The sequence below is a fragment of the Macrobrachium rosenbergii genome, chromosome 54 (genome assembly GCF_040412425.1).
Source record: "Macrobrachium rosenbergii isolate ZJJX-2024 chromosome 54, ASM4041242v1, whole genome shotgun sequence".
In the NCBI taxonomy this organism is placed as follows: Eukaryota; Metazoa; Arthropoda; class Malacostraca; order Decapoda; family Palaemonidae; genus Macrobrachium; species Macrobrachium rosenbergii.
In genome coordinates this window covers 22,401,528-22,423,801 of record NC_089794.1, presented here as the reverse complement: position 1 = coordinate 22,423,801, position 22,274 = coordinate 22,401,528, and the positions used below count along the sequence as shown (strand labels likewise).

The 22,274-nt window shown below is 37.7% G+C and overlaps 2 protein-coding genes across 3 annotated transcripts; one reads left to right on the top strand and one right to left on the bottom strand.

Moving 5' to 3' along the window:
- Window positions 1-2,241: 2,241 nt before the first annotated feature.
- Window positions 2,242-21,216, bottom strand: LOC136834866 (sister chromatid cohesion protein DCC1). 2 transcript variants are annotated; one of them, XM_067097668.1, is made up of 11 exons: window positions 21,072-21,216; window positions 18,592-18,762; window positions 18,187-18,250; window positions 17,279-17,380; window positions 15,266-15,396; window positions 14,273-14,364; window positions 13,572-13,772; window positions 12,615-12,740; window positions 11,904-12,081; window positions 11,655-11,784; window positions 2,242-2,463 (listed from the first exon to the last, which is right to left on the bottom strand). In XM_067097668.1, the coding sequence occupies exons 1-10, from the start codon at window positions 21,086-21,088 to the stop codon at window positions 11,679-11,681; spliced, it is 1,188 nt and encodes a 395-aa protein (XP_066953769.1). In that variant the 5' UTR covers window positions 21,089-21,216; the 3' UTR covers window positions 2,242-2,463; window positions 11,655-11,678. The 2 variants fall into 2 exon arrangements, with proteins under 2 accessions (XP_066953769.1, XP_066953768.1); XM_067097667.1 differs by lacking the exon at window positions 2,242-2,463 and having other exon boundaries at window positions 11,577-11,784.
- Window positions 2,654-11,581, top strand: LOC136834867 (transmembrane protein 59-like). Its single transcript, XM_067097669.1, has 6 exons — window positions 2,654-2,862; window positions 6,350-6,443; window positions 6,587-6,678; window positions 7,937-8,174; window positions 8,577-8,749; window positions 9,692-11,581. Exons 1-6 carry the CDS (start codon window positions 2,707-2,709, stop codon window positions 9,839-9,841), a joined length of 903 nt encoding a protein of 300 aa, XP_066953770.1. The 5' UTR covers window positions 2,654-2,706; the 3' UTR covers window positions 9,842-11,581.
- Window positions 21,217-22,274: the final 1,058 nt, after the last annotated feature.

Here is a 22,274-nt window from a genome sequence, read left to right as displayed (position 1 = left end):
ACAGATTTCATAATGAAATTATATCACAATATCAATTTCCCTGTTTTTCTTTTTCGTCGCCAATTTTTAGGGGTACACAGGAAACTAGAAAAATGCCCAAGGGGTACAGAAGAACAGGTCTAGATCATTCAGAGAAGAGAAAGTCAAGGAACTGACTTTTTTCCTGAAGCCTACCACATTCCTCTCTAGACCGATATGTTCCGGTTCTTAGAAGGGTTGCCAGCAACTGTTCTCTTAGAATAATGGATTCGTCCCATCTTGGAGACTGAGATATTGCATGCCACTGTCTTTTTTTTGTATTTTTGTATTCTTTTCATGCCTATCGACACTCAGCAACAAGCTTTATAAAACTTTACCACTTTTTTTGAGGTGAAAGTATTATTACTACACGACCCAAACTTTACTCAAGTAAAATTATTTTATTATTATATTGAGAAGGTGAACTCTATTCAAACTGAACAAGCCTATATGAGCTATTGGCTTGAAATTCAAGCTTCCAAAGAATAGGCCTACAATATTCATCTAAAAGAAGTTGCAGAAGATAATAGGAAACAAGAAAGAAGAGATCAGTTATAAGAAAAAAGATGAATTTATAAAGAATAGGAAAAATATAAATAATTTCGTAAAAAAAAATACAAAGTGAATTGCTGTAGTGTACTAATGCAAAATGAAAATGTCCATTCAAATGTACTCGGTGGAAGGTATAGAATCGCTCTCATCCATTACTATAGCAATGAAATAAAAAAAAATGTATTGTCAACAATATTACTATAGTGTTAATCTTTGTTTTGTCTCGAGCGCCGCTTTTACCTGAACCTGAAACGCTTTCTCAAACAGTTTATCACTGCAGTGGTGACAAAACAAAACGGATCCACTGTCGAAATATTGTGATCTTTTGACATTCAGTCTACCCATTAGTTTAATTCCCAACTGACAAAGCACTAAAGTTTGATAACTCACGCTAATATTCTGATGGTAGAGATTCATAACAAAACGAAAGAGCCGTTCAACAGTTCGGTCTAATCCGGTTGCGGTGTGACTAGCCAAGTCATAGGCCTAACAAAAATGACTTATTTCTAATATATTCTTTTGTCCATAAGTTTTCTATATGAAGTCCAATGCTAACACATCCATTACAGATATCCATTCCAAAAATAAATATGCAAATAATGAATTGATCAAAGAAATAAGCACAAAAACGCCAGCCTTGACTTCTTCCTCAACTGATGAGCTGGGACTCAGCAGATTAATATGATTAGCTAACGAAAGCTAAGTCAGCATAATGTCAGCTTACACCATGACAATTATTATCAACATTGATCAAACACAGATTATTACATCTATTGGTACGAATGTTAAGGAAAACCACACTTGCCACGCGTGAGTAAAAGTAAAAAGAATTGAAAAGTTTCTTTGACAAAAAAATTCCTCAAAAAAGAAAGTTACTTAAGTACAGTTTTCAATTCACCTAATAGGTTCGTCACATTTTCAATTTGAGCCTAAGTCAGAGTAAACCTTTAAAGTAATAAGTAAAATTCTATAATCCGTTTTAAGGGGGACGCTGTATCATAAAAATTGCATAAACAGTTATACAGCATATCATTACATTATGAATTCGAGACACTCGTCATATGAGTTATTGCCGACGTTTTAAATGTTCCAAGTTTGTCCGCATTAGAATTTGATACACGGTCTCAGAGAGAGAGAGAGAGAGAGAGAGAGAGAGAGAGAGAGAGAGAGAGAGAGAGAGAGAGAGAGAGAGAGAGAGAGAGAGAGAGAGAGAGTCTCAAGAATGGTTTCATCTCTTTGGGCTAACGATTACCTCGTTGAGGTCCTCCCGCTTTGATTGCATGCACTTTGACGGGCAATGAACAATCAGGTCTAGTTTTCCTCCCTCTCTCTCTCTCTCTCCAGCTGTGACCCACAAAAGTCGCCTAACACTATAATCCTAATTCACTGAGAGAGAGAGAGAGAGAGAGAGAGAGAGAGAGAGAGAGAGAGAGAGAGAGAGAGAGAGAGAAAATTCTTCTAAGGAATTTATGGGGCATTAATTCTTTTTTTCGAACAGGTGAAAAAAGGCAGCCTTGTAGTACCAGCTCAAACGCAGAATCCTCAGAAATACCATAGATGGAAACAACTGAATCGTAAACCTTAATCTATATAAGTATACAAAAATCAAGGCAACGTCTTGTAAGCTGTAAAGTTACAAGTTCAGAAAAAAAAAAATAATAAAACACTTACCTGTAAGTATCACCCACTGTCTGGCATTCTAGTGTCATTCATCAAGCATCTCGATGTAAACAAGCGATTCCTTTTCAGGATATGAAGGAGTGAACGAGTGAATTAATGAATGAAATGTTGTGATGTCCGTAGTGAAGGAACTTCATTGTTTTGGAGATTGAACGACACTACTTGCCACGTTCCAAAGTTCGTTTCGTGCGTTCGTGTGCGGTGCAGTCGTACCTGGGGGACAGAAATCTCATGATTTGCAAGAAATTTCTGTATTTAAATCCAATTAAGCATGTAAATTACATTTTATAAAATGCGAAAATTTTATTTTCGCAGGTTAATCACGCGTATTGACGCGTTCCAAGCAAGGCATTCCTGCCGCCCGCAAGGGAATCGGACGCGGCCAACCTTCGTGACGTCACACAACGGTAGAAGAACAACAGTCACCAGTCGTGTTTATGTGTCGAAGGTGAGAACATGTCGGCCAAAATCGTGGCGGTAACCCTGGCCATTTTCTTCGCCGCCCTGTGTCGGGCGTCCTCCCCTTCGGAGACGTTCGACGACGCGGCGTCGGACTCCTTAATGTGCAGCAAGAACTGCACGGACAAATACGCAGCGAGCGGACCGATCGACGTGAGTATTTTCGGCGGAAAATAAAAGTTGGATGGCGGCGGCGGGGAAGGAAGGTGTTGCGTTCGGGCTGCCATTGTGGTTCGTCCTCGGGGGATAGAAAGTTTTTTTCTCCCTCTTTTTCTTGGGAGAATGTGTCAGGCCGCCGTGCCCGGCTAGCCTTAACATACTGTTTGTTAGGTTGTGTGGTTTGTGTCCGTAAATGATCAGTGTTTGTTTTGATAGAAGAGGGGATTTGTTTGTTAAATGCGCTGGTTTTTTTTTTTTTTAAGGCGACAGATTGCGTGCTTGAGCCGATAAGCAGAAGTCACCTGACCTGACAGCACTCGGTAAATCCTCCGAGTCTCTTAGTTTTCACCAAATGAATAATAAAATGTTTGTTTGATAATGTTTTATCGGTATTTTACCAGTATTATTATTGCAAACCAGCCTGTAAGTCCATAAGCCTATAAATAAGTCACCAGACCAACACTCGGTAAAATCCTCCGAATCTTTCAGTTTTCACCAAATTTATAAATAATAAATTATTTATAATTTTTTTATCGGTTTTTTACCAGTATTATTATTGCGAACCAGCCTATAGGCCTAGGGCATAGGCCTATAGACCCCTGGCACTCGGTAATGTTTTGATTCTTTTAATTTTTACCAAATAAGTAAATAACATAATTCTTCACCTCTTTATCTTTTCTTTTACGCATTTCTGAACATCATTGCTACTGCAAACCAGCCTATAGTAGGCCTTAGGCCTATGAAGCCTTTGGTAAACGCTGCGATTCCTTCAGTTCTCCGAAAATAATAAATAAATATCCTTGTTCAGTTGTTTATCGTTTGGATTATCTATTTCTGACCATTATTGTTACTGCAAATCTAGCTTATAGGGCCTAGGCCTATGTGGCACTTGGTAACTAGGCCTATGTAACACTTTGTAAATACTCCTGATTCTTTCATTGTTCTTACCAGGCAAACACACCTTGAATTGATCCCACTTTTTTATCCCTTATTTTATGCATTTCTGACCATTATTGTTAGTGTAACCTAACAATTAGGCCTAATGCGGTTGACCTCCGTGGGTGAGGGGGGATTAGGAACCAGAAATATCCGTAATCGGTATCAATCACAAAACACGCCTTAAAGAACAAAAGATGTCACAAAGCCAGTTGTTGTGTAGGACAAGGAATGCATCCGATCATTAGGCCTACTTTCCCCATGCCAACCTGTCCTGGAGGTAGGCCTACACCATAAAACTTAAAAAGTTTGGTATAGAAATATTTGACTATCAAACTTAGCATACTTCCCAGTCCCAGAGGCCCTTTATTCCTCGCACCACTGGAACTTCAAAAGTTCAAGTGAAGATGCAGTGCATGACTACCGTGATGCTATTCTCCTCGCGTTTCAATACATTTTTATCTATTTATTAATGTATCGATACATTTTCTTTTTGATAAGGGAGGTCTCTTCTCTCTCTTATTTCCCTTTACCTTGTTACTGAGTAATGAGCACCATATTCTTTGGAAGCTTAAATTTCAAGTCAGTGGCCCTGTGGTGCGTTCGTTCCATATGAATAGGGTTTATCTTCTGAATAGTAATAATAATACTGTCTGTTAACTGTCAAGTAGGCACACAATGTCTTGCCATTAGGGTAAAATTGCTTTAGAGCTGTGAGCATTAGGGCTATTTCCATGGGTCATGCCTTGCTGCAAAGCCAAATCAAAGAAATTTTGAGCAAGGGAGTATCCTACTTAACATTATTAAACTGGAGGCCACTACTGCATTCCTCTAGTTTATAACTACTGTGTACGTGTAAAATGGGCACCTAGTTTAGTGCCAGCCCCTTGGGATGATTGTGAAAATGTAACACACACAAACTTGCTCACAAACAAAAGACAAATATTCTCAGAACCATAAACAAAAGACAATCAAACATAAACAAGACATCAACATACACAAACAAACAAGGCATAATTATAAACAAAAGATGTAAACATTCACAAGAAAATAAACAAAAGATAACTCCCTGTTAGTCAATGCTTATAGAAACCTTTTTTAGGGGTTCTGTGAAGTAGTACCCAAAGACTGTCTTTTTCTCAGCCTTCATCTCTCCAGAACGTCAGTGAACTTGACAGTATCCTCAAAAGTGACCCAACCAAAATTTGGCATCTGATGGGTCTGATTTTGCAGTGGACTTCATAGTAGGGTAAAACACAGCTTTCAGGTTGAGATAGTGCACTGTTCTTTTTGTCTGTGTTAAAGTTTCCTTTGCTGGTTTTGTAGATGGCTTGGATCAAGAAGTCTATCTTTGCCTGTGCTTACTCCTAAGATATACCGGAAAGTATTTGTGACGCTGCCAACCTGTTTTTTTTTTTTTTTTTTTTGTCACATGCAGTATTGTTCATCCCTGGGTACCACCAACAACCTAATTTGTTTGTTAGATTGATTCTTAGGGCAAAATTTCAGGTTTGGATCAGAATATCACAGGCTATTGTCCATAATACAAGATTGATATTGTAGAACAACAATAAGACTTAGCATAACTTACTGTCCTGAACTAGTTGAGGCTTAGCACACCCAGAATGGACTACATGCACTGTAATTTAGAAAGTGTCACCATAATTTTTTAAATGAGGTACTTTAACAATGTTTCATTTGAAATTATTGATATGCCAGAAAAATGGTGTATGTATAGCATTCGGGTCGTTTCGGCTGTAAGCACGTTTACGTGCACAAGGGGCACCGTGTTTAGTACCAGCCCCTTGGGGATGTACGTAAGACATGAAATAATAATGATAAATACCATAAACATAACGTCTTACGTTGTTTTGGATGTTACGTCCTAAAGTGACTTACAGCCGAAACGACCAGGCCCGTATGTATATACTTCATGAACAGGTACTTCTGATTGCTATAATCTTTGGTTTAATTCGTTTTTTAAAGCTGTGTTTTCTTTCCAAATGAACTTTACTGCCTAACTTACCAGTGCCAGGTCATCAGAGCAAGCTTTCATGAATCATAAAATTTACAGCATTTTAAGGAGTATTTCTGGTATAGCAACTAAAAACAAAAGGAATGGATTGTACTTTTGTGCTAGAATTGTTTACAGGATAAGGCTTAACATCCCTAGATTGTTTTAAACTTAGGTCAGTGCTAACAGAGTTATCAAGCTGTTCACTTTTGCATGAAGAAAAACTGATTACTTATCTCGAACATCTGTGAAAGACCTAGGCACTAGTGCTGAAAATAACTTATCGCAAACATTTCTGAACAAATCTAGGCTACCAGTGGTTTGCCATGTAGAACAAGCATGTTAAGCCTAAAGGTAATAGTTCTACACTTTGGACATGTAACATTTGGTAAGATTAAGCACTTGTAACATTTGGTAAGATTAGAAATAACTGGTACCGTATTAATCACACTTGTTGCAGTCGAGTTGAAATGCATGCGAGCAAAATAGCAGATTAATTTTTAGAAGCATAAATTTTATGTCTAATTTCAGGAATGTCAACGAGGATGTCGTTTCCACGTGATCGAGGAATTCTTCATATCGAGCGACTTGAATGCAACTCAGATGAATCTTGCCTGTTACGGCTGTAAGTACTTTTGATCGAGTGTTTTCAATGTGGTTTGAGAAAAATTCTACTCCTTAATTGTTTCTGTGATCATTGGTGAAGTCAGTTCAGTTGTCTCAGAAGCCTTTGAATTAATGCAGAGAAAACTTTTCAATATTCTTTAGCATGCGTTGAGGCTTACAGTGAAAATTCGTCACGTACGGATGCCTGCAAGGATGGCTGTGATATTCAGCAGAAAATTGTGATGGAGAAGAAGGTGAGTTGTGCGTTTGGTAATGGCCTTTCCTGAAGTTCCCATTATGTCTTTGTTTGTGCATGCATCATTCGTAAGGCTGCGAAATTTGTGTGTGAACGAGTGAAATGTAGAATTTTGGCCCAAGCAGTGGGACCTATGTGGTCATTCAGTGCTGAAAGAGAGAAAATTCAAGGGACCCAGTGAGTCTAGAAATGAGTTCTTTTTGAACTACTTTCTAGTCCTGTTAATAGTCAACAAAGATGAATAGGTGTTGAAGGCTTTGGTTTTTTATTTTTAACGTTTCTTGTACGTTCAGGGTCTTTGTTTATTCTGCTAATACTGTATTAGTAATGAATGTGTAAATAAGTTTTCCATTTGTGTGTGAGTGGAAAGTCCCCTTTTGAGAGCTGAACTTGCTGCTTCCTCTTGGATGGCTGTGATACACGATTCAGTTAGAGACCTGACTTTACCATTTAGTTTTAGTTTTTGGCAAAGGTACTCGTGTGGCGACTTGTTTCTTGTCTTCGTACGGCTTGCATCGTGGTGTTTTGCTTTCGGTGCATGTTTGTTTCAAGTAGATGAGTTTTTTCTATACTTGCTGGTAGATTTATCGTTAGCAAGACATGTTTTCTCAAAATATATCTTATGTGGAGTATTTGTAGAAACAAGGCATGATTTCCTTATATACTTATGGTCAAATTAATTGCTTGTATTTGATCGGTTTGTTTTTAGCAACTTGTAGTATTTGGAGGAGAAAACAGTGGAAAGTTTTTGAGCTTACTATCCACGAATGTTATAATTAAGTAAATATTTAGATGTAATTATATATTTATAATAATAAATATACTTTTAAACCTATTGGCCTGGTCAGACTAGTTATAGTACCACTACTAGGTATTACAGTAAAGGGGAAGAATATACAAAGTAGTGATACAGATACCACCCTACTAAGAGCATTCGACTGACAAACAGAGATACAAATAAACAGGATCACAAATTAAAATTATGTTCAGAGCACTCCCCTTCGCTACCCATTAGGTCAAATTTTGTTTTGCATGTCTATTCTGTACATACAGTACTATATGTACAGTGCATTGTGTTTCAGGATGAAAAAATGTACAGAACTGTATTGATTTAATATACTGTACTTAAATAAGCATGAAGAGTAGAGTAACCAACTTGCAAACAATTCAACATACAAACGTAATTCGTTTGTAAGTAGGGTGGCGTCTGAGTTTTGGTTTTCTTTTATTAATTTAAAACATCCTTTAAAATACAGCAGGCTGATGAGGAACCCTCCATCCACTTGCTGAGTCCTCTGATGCAAGTTCACGCCATCTACTCGTCAGTAGTAGGAGCCGTCCACATCATCCGATCCTCCCTGATCACTTACTTCATACGTGATGACAACAAGATTGTTGCCGTGGAGTCAGAACCAGAAATCGTTCTGGGAATTGACACCGAAGCTGCGGCCGATGGAGAGAATCCCCTCATTCAGGCACAGGAGTCACGACAACGTGAGTTTTGGGTTTCGTTCAGTATTCTGATAGCCATGATGCTTCTCTTAGAGAAAAACTTGTAACTGAACTGAGGAGTAAACTAGGTTGTATCTTACCTCCTTCAAGAATTGGTATTTGTAAATAAACTGAACAGGAATAAGGAGGCTTTAAGATTTATTCCCAAGTTGCTGGGACCTATGAGGTCATTCACCACTGAAAATCATGTTGAAACACATGTCAGGAGACGGTGAAAAGTAAGACGGAAACGGAATATGAATGGAGGCATGGTAAAAGCAACGAATGGGGTTGCAGCCAGGGGCTGAAGGGACGCCGCAAAGAACCCTGAGTAAAGCCTACAATGCGCTGCGAGGTAAACTCATTAGGATATTTCATCTGATGGATTTTTCCTTGTTCTTACAGTTACAGCGAATGAAGAAAGTGACGAACCTTCAGTTGTGAAGTGTGTGTCTCAGAAAATTGGCGTTCCCCCTTACATCTTGGTTGCGTCTGTGGTTGCTCTGGTCGTCTTCTCCCTGTATGTCATCATTGCATTGTGCAGCACCAACAACACATCGAAGGCCAAAGCATTTTCAGTAAGTGCTCTGGGTTTATTTCCTGCATGTATTGTTAGAGGCATTTGAATTAATAATAACTTTGAAACTGAAAATGTTTGCAAAGTAAATTTGAGTGAATGATCGAAGTCACTCAAGTTCTTAATCAGTACCATAACATACCACAAGGTAATTACATAACAAAAGAACAAGTTTTTTCAATTTTGAAGCATTTAAGTCCAGCTGTCCTTAATGTATTATGTATGCTCCCAAGCTTGCTTGAAGCTTTTTGCAATAAATGTAGAAAAAGCAGCAGCAAAGCATTTGCTTTTATGCCAAGAAGAATTTCTCACTAGAGGAAACTCAAAATAATGGTTTAAGAACACATTTAAATTGTCGTCATGAACATTTCTGGATACACAGTCTGTGGTTGATTGTAAAGGATGTGAATGCCAAGGAAATCAAACAGCAAGAGAATTCTGGTGTTTGACACATAGAGGAATGTCCACAGAATTGTGTAATCCTGGAATAGATATCTTTGGTGCATCAGCACCTTATCCCATGAACTGTTGCACTTGCTTTTGACTGCTACCTTGTATCATTCTCTAGGATAGGGTTGTCCCTATGCCCAAGGGCCAGAAGTGGCTTCTAATCTTTAGAAGTGGTCCACCTCTAATTAGAATAGCAAATTATATTCGTGATTCTCAAACGTGAAAAAAATTGTTTGTAAAGTCAGTGATAAATACGTAAGTGTTTTAGATGAGCAGTGAATTCAAATGAGAGGAATACTGTATTAATTCCAACTGCCTCAAATATATATATAATAGTATATAAATATTAAGATGACCCCATCTGACATTTGATTTTGTGTAAAATGGACCAGTGAAAAAGTTACTTGCCATGGGGTTAACATAGGGGTCATTGAAACTGATTTGCATGATTTTATTGTTGATAAGGAGATTAAATATTTGTCCTTTTCTTCAGAGTGGAAAGAACATGGACATCGATCCAATGCCTTTGCCTGTGAAACTCGTGCGACCCGAAGACCTAACGAGGCTAAGCTTGACAGAAGAAGAGGACCTCCAGGCTCCACCTCTACCTACTAAAGTCAAGCTCCCTGATACAATGATCTAGTGTTAACTCATTTTCTTTTCTGTTCTTGATACTGTAGCCTGCTTCTTATTTTTTACATGAACTGGTGTATTTTTTCTTTTGTGAACTTCAGTTTTCACTGGTGTGTTGACAATATTAGTATTTTTTATAGGCATAGTTCTTCTCTTTAACAAGCCTGCTTTTAATCCACTTTGGCTAGTTGTGATATTTTTAGGGAGTTACCCAGTAGTAGTGGTGTGCTTTCGTATTGCCTTCGTCGAGGGACACTGTACAATCTAGAAATAGTACGAGCCATTATTAGCGTTCCCTAGCCAAATCAAAAAAGTTATATAGATCCATATAAATACATTAGTTTTGATGATGAGTGCCTCTGTGAATATTATCCACCCTTAGATTAGTGAAGGTGATGGAAAATCTTTAATATACAGTTACTCTTAGTATGTGAACCCCTTGGGATTTTATTTGGTAGCCAGAGTACAAGCTTTCTGGAATAAATCTTTGCTTGGTGTTGTACTGTAGAGTGAATGGCCACTTGTGCAATGGTGTTCCTTTGTCTTTCGTAGGTCCTTCACTTTACAGAATAATAACTTGCTCATGTCTTCGTTGCCAGTCTCCTGAGGAATTTCTAGTGTCTTGACCCACCTCTGTCCACCTAGCTTGATCACCTCCTCCTGGTATCCTAATCAGAACTTGTAAATAAAAAGTAATCTCAAGTCACTCCTTTTCTCTGTACCTTCCACATCTGATTACCTCCTGATTAAGCTATACTTCACCTCATACCCCCGACAATTCTCCGAAATGTTACAGGCTTCCTTCTGCATTTTTCTTCTAAACATTGAAATTAGTGCCATGAACTGCTTCCATAGTGCTATTTTGTGATTAACATGCCTGCATAATTTTAATTTTACAAGTACATTTAAAGCATTTATAAATTTTTTTTTTATCTTTACAGAATTGGGTTTAAAAGCCTAACTGTAATTTAATACTGTATTAGTTAATGTGACTACAGTATAAGGTAAAATGTGCATTTGTCATAGATAGCAAGTTACAGTATTTTGATGCGTTCTTTTATAATTTTTATTTTTCTATTTCATTTTAGTATAATATGAACTGATCGGAAGTGTAAGAATAATGATCATACAAAGAAACTGATCCAATAATTAAGGAATCAGAATACTGAAGGACATACGAAGTATTATTTTTGTACATACAAATTTCTTGAATTTTGTAATATACTCATTATCAGAAATAGGCCATGTTCTGTGGTTTAATATTGGTAACAGTAAAAAATAACTTTTTTTTATTTCTGAAGGATTTAAAAAAAATGCAAATGTTGCTAATTGTCATATCTTATACAGAAAGTTCTGTGATTGCTTAGTGCAAATTGTCCTGATTAGCACAACTTTAGTTCTTGTGGCCAAGTTAAAGGATGGAACTTCCTCCTTAACGCTTAATATTTTTATTTTTGTCAGATACAACAAACTGCTAAAGCCAAATCTTAAGAGGGAGGTGGTATTGTCTTCCACTCTACCTGAAACACTGTCCAAGGGTACCAAATGTTGGAATACTGTACCTTTCCCTCATATTCTGCATACATTCAGGTAGAAAGTTATAGTTTTGAGAAAACTCCTAATTTTATTTTTTGAAATGTAAGCGTGTCATGGTTTTATTTTTTCTTTACCTGCTATAAATTTTTTCTGAAGGTTTTCCTTAAGTATGAAATGTTTGGTGTTGCCTGAATACAATAAACAAACAATTTGTGCTTGAATTTATTGTCCTAAACAGTTCAAATAAAGTTCCTGGTACTGTGCAGTAATGAACGACGATATCATACCTTGTATTATGCAGTGATTAACGATTATTTCACATGTCTTCCCGTGTAGTACTTTATGCCGTCCTTTGTTGATGCTCTGGCATACTTGGTAAGGAGAGCGCTAACAGGGGTGGCATTTGTGGCCAGGTCTCTGTTAAAATGAATTTATATTAGATGTTGCCTATTCAATCTGTTATTAAAATATTACCTGATATCAACATGGTATAATCGTATATTTTAGCAGCAACAACCGCATGCAACTATACTCACTCAATGTAAGGCCTTATCTCGTCAAATGTCCATTTATCCTTTGTTTCGAACAAGAAACTAAACCTATCGTGGATGTCCTCTGTCAAGTTGGATGCTGGGAAGTGGGAGATGATTTCAGGTGTACAAGATCGATCTACCAGGGCAATTCCTTCCAGCTGGCTGAGATTAGTAGTTAAACCTTGAAATGATTAAATGAAGGTTAATTTTTAGACAAAGATTACTTACAAAGTCGGTGATTTCTGAAGGACACATAAAGCAGCCATTTGGCATAAAGGAGCCAAAGTGTCATGAATGATAATCATGACCTTTGAGATTTCTGGAGAAAGGAAGGAGCTGTCCAAACCCTTTCTGTGGTAAAAACTATTAGTTTGGCTACCAATTTAATTATTTAGAAGACTTCTGACAATATTTAAAAATACAAAAAGAAACAAAATGACAAATTGCATACCTGCCAGTTATTCCTGGGACTGCTTATAAAAATTACTATTCTAAACCAGGCCAAGAATTTGAATCTCTCCCAACCACCTGATGTCACCCTAATGCTACCCAACATCAAAATAGTTATTAATTTATAGAACTTTCTACAGATCTCATTGGACATCAGAATCTAAAGGTGGGAAATCTGCATGACGACATTGGAATCTTAAGAGGATTAGGTTACAACCAAGAAAGCATTCATGATAAAAAAAAATAAAATACCTTAGGTCTTACCTTCAGGTACACTCTGCTGCCAGATGGTAAGAAATTCACTTAGATTAAATTTGCCCGCTGGTTTCAGGAGAACTTCAGCGCACAATCGACAAATTTTGTCGTCGTTCAAAGTGTACAGCTCGTCGCCTGCAAAATTTCAAGGATTGTGAATGCTGTCCTCAGAATTTTACCAAATAAAGGAAGAAACTGGGAACTGCAACATTTGTTTTTAATAAGCCAGTGACCTGTTTGTCCTACATAGTACTAACAATTATAGTTTTTCTTCTGTTTCAGCCTACACTGGCCCTTGCCCTCCCCCCCCCCTTCCATTAGGGGTTAGTGTCATTAGTGCAAATCTCGCACTGCACTGTAGGCATTACTTGAGGTGCTTTGCAGTATCCCTTTGGCCCCTAGTTTTAACCCCTTTCATTCCTTCAACTGTACCTCCATTCATATTCTCTTTCTTCCATCTTCCTTTCCACCCTCTCCTAACAATTGTTTCATACTGGAACTGGGAGGTTTTCCTCTTGTTAGACCCTTGAAATCTTTAAACTCTCAATTTCCCCTTCAGTGCTGAATGACCTCGTAGGTCCAGAGCTCGTTCTTTGGCCTAAATTTTAAATTCCATACCATTCCATACTAGTGACATTTAGAATAGAACATAGAATTTAGGCCAGAGGACAAGCGCTGGGACCTATGACACCTATGAGGTCAATCGGTACTGAAACTGAAATTGACAGTGGAAATGTTTAAAATGTGTAAAAGGCGGAAAACCTTAAAGCAGTTGCACTATGAATTAACTGTTAGGAGAGGGTGGAAAGTAAGAAGAAAGATTACCAACAGAGGCAAAGTAGTAGGAATGAAAGGGGTTGCAGGGCAGGGACCGATACTTAAGTAATGCCTACAGTGCATTACATGAGGTGCACTGACAGCACTAACCCCCTAAGGGTTTAATGACATTTAGAAACCATGACTCACCTTCATCCGTTATGTTTCCCGTTGGTTTCAGGTAATACTCAAAGCACTGAGAAACGACGGCACGTGGTTCCGTTTCGCTGAGCACCCGTATAGTCGCTATTCGAGGGACACTGTCGAGTGGCCATTTGTTCGTTTCAATCAAGTTGAGGATGTCGGACACAATTTTAAAACGGTAGTCGAAGTCCAGGATTTGCCAAAAGCCTGTAAGAGAAACCTCTATGAACAGGGAGCTGAAGAAAACGACGGCATTCTCTAAAAAAAACGGTACATTTTAAAGGATATAAAATATGAAATATTTGCATATGACTACTGAAGAAAAACCTTTCTGGCCACTTCTATAAGAAATGAGTATTTAAACTTCCTGATCAGGTTAATTACTTTAAATATTAATTAACTATAAATGAAGACCTTCATACGTCAGAAAAATCGAATATCTACATGTATTTGATATTAATAACACCATAAGTGAAATCAAACGAGAGTACCACCGGTTAGAATTGGCTACCATCTTAATATGTCACAGTACGACTACATAAAGTAACATTTTACACTATACCTAATATTGTACTTTTATTTTCATATTTCTATACATTTCTGGTTTTGAACGAGGCTGTAAAATAAATACGCTTATTTTTGCGCCTGGAAAAACAGCCTCAACATCAGCGCTTATCTAGGCATGATTAATTACGTGAAAAACTCACCATACAAATGATATGCTTCAACATCTTGTAATGCCTGATCCAGTTCCTCTTCGCTGCACTGCACTCGGTCTAAAAGGTCGTTTAAACAGTACCTGAAGGTTGAGAAAAGCTGTTTACAAATAACTAATAGTTTGACCTTACATGAAGTTAACATGATAAACTTTTGCAATGCTGGCCAGAAGATGCCTTCAAGTGTTGAGTTTCATAATATATAATCTATGTAGCTGCGAGGACTGTTCAACATGGTAATTATTTAAATTAAAGAACATTAAATTATACAAAATACAGGAATTTACAGAAGAGTTCTGCACGGAGATATCTTTTAATTAGACAATTTTGTGACGAATACAGAGAAGTACCTAGCGGCAGCCAATTCATTCCTTTTACTATACCTCCGTTCATATTCCCTTTTTTACGTCCTACTTCCCATCCTCTCCTTATTGCTATTCCTAAATTTTATACTCCAATTCCCTTTTGTATAGAAAATTATGTATTTAATGCGATACAGGTAGGATCATTCGAGAAATTTCATGTCTTGTATATGTTATTATGTTCATTCCCCCTGTAGGGAGGCACTGCCATCAGTGCACCCCACACAGTGCACTGTAGGCTTTAAAACCTTTTTACTCCCAATTTCCCTTTCAGCGCTGAATGACCTTACAGGTATCAGTGCTTGGCCTTTGGCCTAAATTTTATATTTCATTCCATTTCGTTTATTGCATGGGGTTGGCACTAAACAACGTGCCCTGCAGAGCGTTTGTGTAGAATTACCCTGTAAACAATGTTGCCGTCAAGTAGATGGGTCCTTTACTAGAGACTGTATTCCATGATGGTTCCGTGAAGTAGGTTTGTCCCTATAATATACTGCATTCATTTCTAAATTTCCAAATTACATCGATCAGTAAATAGAAGCAAAGGTGGGTACGTATTGTTGAATACTGAAAAGTAAGGAAGACTCCACAAGATACCAATAACCCATGCATATATATTCACCTTTCACCCTCCATTTCCTGGTCGTTGTTCTCAAGGCCGCTGAATGGTCTCTCGCTGAGCAACTGGCGTAGCTTCTGCAGACGCGGTTTGCACGGCCTGACCTCCAGGTAGGTGTGGTGAATTGCATGAACCTGAAATTATCAAAGGATATACTGCACTACATGGCATGTTTTCATGTAAGAAGGATCCGAAAGACTTAATCCAATATATATATATATGTATGTATAATATACAATTTAGGGCGAAGACCAAGCGTTGGGACCTATGAAGTCATTCAGCGCTGTAAGGAAAATTGAGAATGAGATCTTTAAAAGGTATAACAGGAGGAAAACCTTGCAGTTACACTATTAAACATTGTTAGAAGAGGGTGGAAAGTAGGATGGAAGAAAGAATATGAATGGAGGCACAGTAAAAGGAATGAGAGGGGTTGCAGCTAGAGGTCGAAGGGATGTGACAAACGACCCAAAGTAATGCCTACAGTGCACTGCATGAGGTGCACTGATAGTATTACCGCCCCTTACGGGGGCTTTAATCCATTATGAACAGAATAAACTCTTGAAATTCAAACAACATGCTGAATCTTATATCTGATTTCCATAGTGTATCGCTGAGGGTAGGCTACATTGATGCATCAGCACCCCAAGCAACAAGACATTTTTCCTATCAGATCTACATCATCGTAATACAGTATTTACTCTTCATATTATAATATATGACATTTCATGTGCAGGTGTGCACCATATATTAAGTCAACGGGCTTTACTGAATGGCTGACGATTATTACTTTATCTCTCATTTTTAATTTTATTTACCAGTTTCCATCATACATTTTTATAAAACATGACATGTTTGGCTTTCACAACAGAGAACTGAAACTTTAAATTAACCTACTCCAATGCACCAATGTGTCCTAATTATGGGGTACAAGTGTATATGCCATAATTATGACACATTGATGCAATGGAATAGGTTCATTCTCAGTTTAAAAGTTCATGAAAACCAAAGCTGCCATGTTTTATAACAATGTCTAATGGAAAATACTAAATCTGATGTGCGTTGAGAGAAGAAAGATCGTCCGGAAGAAGAAGTCAGAAGGAAGTTTTTGGAGCATGAGGAGAGGCATATAAATGACATGAAAATCTATACTGATGGATCAAAATCAGAAGATGGAATAGGATGTGCAGTGGTGTGCGAGGGGGGAATCATATATAAAAAAGTTATCAGACTCCTCATCCATGTTCACTGCTGAAGCAACAGCGATAGTTGATACCTAAAGTTTTTAATGGGAGCCTGAACAGATGTTTTCAATGTGACGAGAGACTTCAGTCAACTGAGATAATTATAAAGAATCTATAAACTAGCTTATGGAGTCAAGTAGATATCATGCAATAGTTTTCTGCAACTCAACAACACTTCCTCATCATGCCAGACTTTTTCTAACAATTTTCTTGATACATCGTAAGTTTTTCTGGAAATGAAGTCTTGCTTAATAAGATGAAAGCTGCAAAATGATTTTCAAGAAAACCTTGATCATGTTCAGTAAGACAGGGAGGTACATACCTCTACTAACTGAGCAGCAGCTGATGCGGAAACGAGTGAATTACCTGTGAGTTACCCACAATAAATATCTAATTTGTCTGCCACCTTACAAATACAGAAAACAGGTACAAACTATGACTTAAAACCAATTTGATGCATGACCACCTGCCCTTGAAAACAAACTTGCTCACAAGTAAAAGAAAAAGTGAAATTTCATACGCACACAAAAGATCTGTAGTTGAAAACCTATTCTGGAAAAATAATACTTATGGAAATGAAACCTATAAGATCGGATATGCACATGCATACAGTTCCACAAACTCTGGTGGGTTACTGAAATCAAATGAAATGAGTCAGGGACTACTGAATCTGTATTAACATCCACTGCTAAAAGTTTACACCAAGAGACAAAACTTCATTCAAGATACTGAAAATCTGAAAAACACTTGAAAGGCAAAGTGCAGGCTTCCTCACCTGACGGTTAACTAGGCTGCGTTCACCATCTCCAGGGATCCCATCGGGAAAGGAAAATTCTGGGAGTAACGCAAGTGAATTTGAAGTTTCTGCTTCTCGTACCTAAGATGTAAAAGATACGGTAATTAAAATACATAATAAAATATTTTATATATAAGGGCCACTCTATGAGAAAATACAGACACCACCCTACTTATAAAACATTCAGATACAAGCAAATTGGATCGCAAATTAAAAGTGTTCACAGCGCTCCCCTTGTCACCTGTAGGTTCAAATTTTGTTTTGCGCATCTGTTCTGTACGTACAGTACTGTGTGCAGCATATTGTGTTTTATTATGAAAAAACACAGAGAACTGTATTGATATTATATCATACTGTAATGAAACAGGCATCAAGAGCACAGCAACCAATTTACAGAAAATTCAGCATACAAACATCCGTCCGGAACGTAACTCATTTGTAAGTAGGGTGGTGTTTGTAATACAAGCTTCTCTCTTTCTTTATTTCTGTGTCTGTTTGAACAAAATCAACCAACACATCTGTTGGTGCACTGGCCATGATATATAATGGTGGACTTCAATAATACATCCATATAAAAAGTTCCTTCACTGTATTCTGGAAGGCAGAGACAGTTCCGCACGCAACTGCAAAGGTTGGAGGGAACGACTTAACAACAAAAGGCGTACTACAACCGAAGGAGCGTTACGTTCATTAAATATTTACAATGATAAAAGTTTCCTTTCCTAACAATATCAACCTGACTCACTGAAAATATGTACTTTATTATGAATAAAACTAGCTGTAAACAAGTTACCCACAATGACAATCATCACTCTCCAACCAAACAACAAAGTCTCTTATGTTACACAAAGTATTCTTGACTTCATATTACACCACTTATACATTACCTCGTATGTTTTATTTTTGGTACACAAGACTGCTCCAGCTTCTGCGTCTCCTCTCAAGGTTAATCTGAAGTAAGAACCACAATAAAAAGGAAAATAATTACAAAATTAATGCCAAATTATAAAAAGAAAATAAATGTGAAAACAAATGGCAAAATATAAAAAGTGTGGAAAGAAAAAATAATCTAGTAATCTGGAAAATAAACAAAAACATATGATGGAAATCTTTGATTCATTTCAAGTAATAACAAAATTGAAAGAGAAAAATATAATGGCAAAACATCAAAATGGAATGTGGAAAGAAAAAATTATTCAATCACCTACGAGATACAAATCAAAACCACTCTTGAAACTGACACATGCTGCTTTAAGTCCATAGCAAAGCCTTAAGAATCAAATACATTTTACCTGTCTCCCTTCTTCAAGGTCTCGAGAAGTTCCGAATTTACTTCGAACAGGAGAGTTTTAGTTTGATCCTCTCCGAAGTCCCTTGTGAATTCCAGGGTCTGCGTGACTGGCAGAAGCTCTTCATTGGTTAACTTTGCGTGGTGTATCAGCTTCTTCACATCATCGACTGACCTGGAAGTGGCAACAGCCGTAAGCCTAACTTATTCAGGAACGAGGTACAAAAAATGCATTTAGTTGGGCAAAAATGTCTCATTCCTCGCCTTCGGTTACATTCTGCTCTGTACAGCCGGCCGCCCCCTAATCGCGAGGAATGCATACCACTACCCAGTGAGTAGCTAAAGTCTGCGAATACCTAAAACCACTGTAAAAATACTTATACCTGAATATTTTCATAGTTGTATCACAAAAAGTGCACTTAGTCATAAAAATTATATGAAAATACAGTAATCTGTGAATATTTCTCTATGAAAAATACTGTGAATAGGCGAATTTTCTGCGAATAATGTGTATATACGTTTCATAGAGAAATGCCGCTGAAAACCCTTACAGACTGAGTCAACAGACTACATTAAACACAAGTGTGCTTCAAAGGGAAATCAGCCTACAAGGAGTGACAAGGTACATGAAGAGGTGATAAATAAATAAATATGAGGGAATGGAAAATAAAACCGACACATCATTGTAACGATCGCATGAACAAAATTGTTGAGCATTCAACGTGCAAAAGAAAAGGTTACTTCCCAACGATTAGTAGCCTTCTGCCTCATGAGCCCATGTCAATGATTCTTTCATCCTCAATATGACCGATTACACTTTTATTTCACATATACAAAAAAAAAACCTACATATGCTGAATTCACACAAAATACCAAACACAGAGAGAGAGAGAGAGAGAGAGAGAGAGAGAGAGAGAGAGAGAGAGAGAGAGAGAGGATACTGCCGTACGAACTAAAATAAGATGTTTGTCTCCGGTCCGAACGTCCCCCTACTAGATTTCTTATTATTATAACTTTCGAATCTTCGTAAAAAAATGAAAAAGATATCCTTGATACATATTTCTCGCACACTAATATTTATCACAATAAAAAATTAAAAAAAAGTACATGACCGAGGATTTTTCGAAGTTTCAATTTTGCGGAATGCACTTGGGGACGTTTGAAGGGATAATTGATCCCCCAGGGGCTAGCAATAAACATGGCGAAATACTTTTGACCCCCAGGGGTTAGTAATAAACATGGTGAAATACATTTGACCCCCAGGGGCTAGTAATAAACATGGTGAAATACATTTGACCCCCAGGGGCTAGTAATAAACTTGGTGAAATACATTTGACCCCCAGGGGCTAGTAATAAACATGGTGAAATACATTTGACCCCCAGGGGCTAGTAATAAACATGGTGAAATACATTTGACCCCCAGGGGCTAGTAATAAACATGGTGAAATACATTTGACCCCCAGGGGCTAGTAATAAACATGGCGAAATATATTTGACCCCCAGGGGCTAGTAATAAACATGGTGAAATACATTTGACCCCCAGGGGCTGGTAATAAACATGGTGAAATACATTTGACCCCCAGGGGCTAGTACCAAACACAGCAAAATACATTTGACCCCCAAGGGGCTAGTAATAAACACGGTGGAATACATTTCATCCCCCAGGGTCTAGTACTAAACACAGCAAAATACATATGACCCCTAGGAGCTAGTACTAAACACAGCAAAATACATTTGACCCCCAAGGGGCTAGTAATAAACATGGCGAAATACACTGACACCCCAGGGGATAGTAATAAACACAGCGAAATACATCTGACCCACCGGGGTCTAGTACTAAACATGACAAAATACATCTGACCCCCCTGGCGCTAGTAATAAACATGCCAAAACACATTTAACCCCCCCAGGGGATAGTACTAATCACCATTCAGCACTAGCCCTCGTGGAATTGGAGTTCGGACCGGAAACGAACTCTTGCCCCAAAATAAGCGAGCAGAGTCTCCGTAAAATAAGTTTCGAACCCGCTGCAACAAATGTCAAAAACAGATAGGCCTAGTAGCCTTAGAAAGTAGGCCTATGGCAGGCTACTTGAATTCTTTTCATGACACACTGAATAAGCATCTCGGACCAATTAAAATGGAAAGGATGGATGAAAAATGAAAAAGAGTACGAGCGCCTCGGGGTGCTAACCAAAATGGCCGAGGTTCGAGGCCTGTGGCTTTACGCCTATGCTCTTACGAGAGCTACCAGACTATATAGGCCTATGTTACAGTCTATTCTTTAGACTAGGCCTATGTTTTGGAGATAAATAATATTTTAAATAAAGCATTTTAATGTCGGTTACGTTTAGAGGATGAAATCCTACTGAAGGTCTAAGCTCCTTCTCCTTAATCCTAACGGGTAAATGCCTTGATATTTAATTAATTAACTCATTTAAAGGCCATTAAACTTTTATATATTAATAAAAACTCAAAAACATACCTGTTAATACAACTCATGATAGATTTCAATCACGTTCAACTTTCTCCGTCAATATTTTTGTCCGAAAGAGGCGCGACTTTGAGGGCAGTGTTAGTAATGCTAAGGTCTCGCCTTTGTAACGGCTCCTCTAGTTTTCTCTCCAATTCTCTTGTTTTCTAAGGAAATTGTCTTCTTTCCTTTGTTCTAAGGCGACCGTTACCTCACACATCAATGTATTTCCATTACTTTTACTTTTCTGTTTCTCAAATTGTCTAATTTTTCTAAGGAATTGGTCTTCTTTCCTTTGTTTTAAGGCGACCATTCCCTCACAAATCAACGTATTTCCAATATTTTTACTTTCCTGTTCCACATTTTCATTATTCCGTGATTCCAGACCAACGTATTTTTCTTCTCTCTTTTTTTTTTGCGTTTTTGTCTAATTCTTATTATTCCTCGTTTGCTCTCGACTGATTGATTGATTTACAGATTTTAGGCTGAAACGGAAATTGACAGTGAAAGGTCTGAAAGGCGTAACAGGAGGAAAACCTCAAAGCAGTTGCACTATGAATCAATTGTTAGGAGAGGGTTGAGGACAGTAAGATGGAAGAAAGAGATTATGAACGGAGGTACAGTAAAGGGAATGAAAGGGGTTGCAGCTAGGGGCTGAAGGGACGCTGCATAGCACCTTAAGTAATGCCTGCAGTGCACCGCATGAGGTGCACTGACGGCACTAACTCCCTACGGGGATTGTTTGCTCTTGGGCGATCCCCTACTGGCAAATTATACCTCTTAAATTTGTCATCACATAATATAATTTTGTTGACTTATTCTTAACTTTCATATATAGCTGTTTTGAAAAAAAAAAAAAAAAAGCCTTTAGCATCTCCAGGAATATATTTGTCGTAAAATACCGTTTATTCTTGGGACAAACTGACTAAAATGATTAAAATTTGATGAAAATTCACTGCTATTTTCCCCCAAAAAAGGCTTAATGTACTTCTATGTCGTCAAATATGCTTTCTTCTTGGGATAACAACTTAAAACGATTCCTAATTGATCAAAGCACCGTGCAATTTACCGTGAGAACCTGTCAGATTCGTAAAAAGCATAATATAGCCTTCACTGCACCATATGTTGTGTGTGGGAGGTTCTGCTTATATTACAGGCATAAGTGTCTTCATTTATTGATCTTCTGAATTAGTTCTCTGTGGTACACGCAGCTTG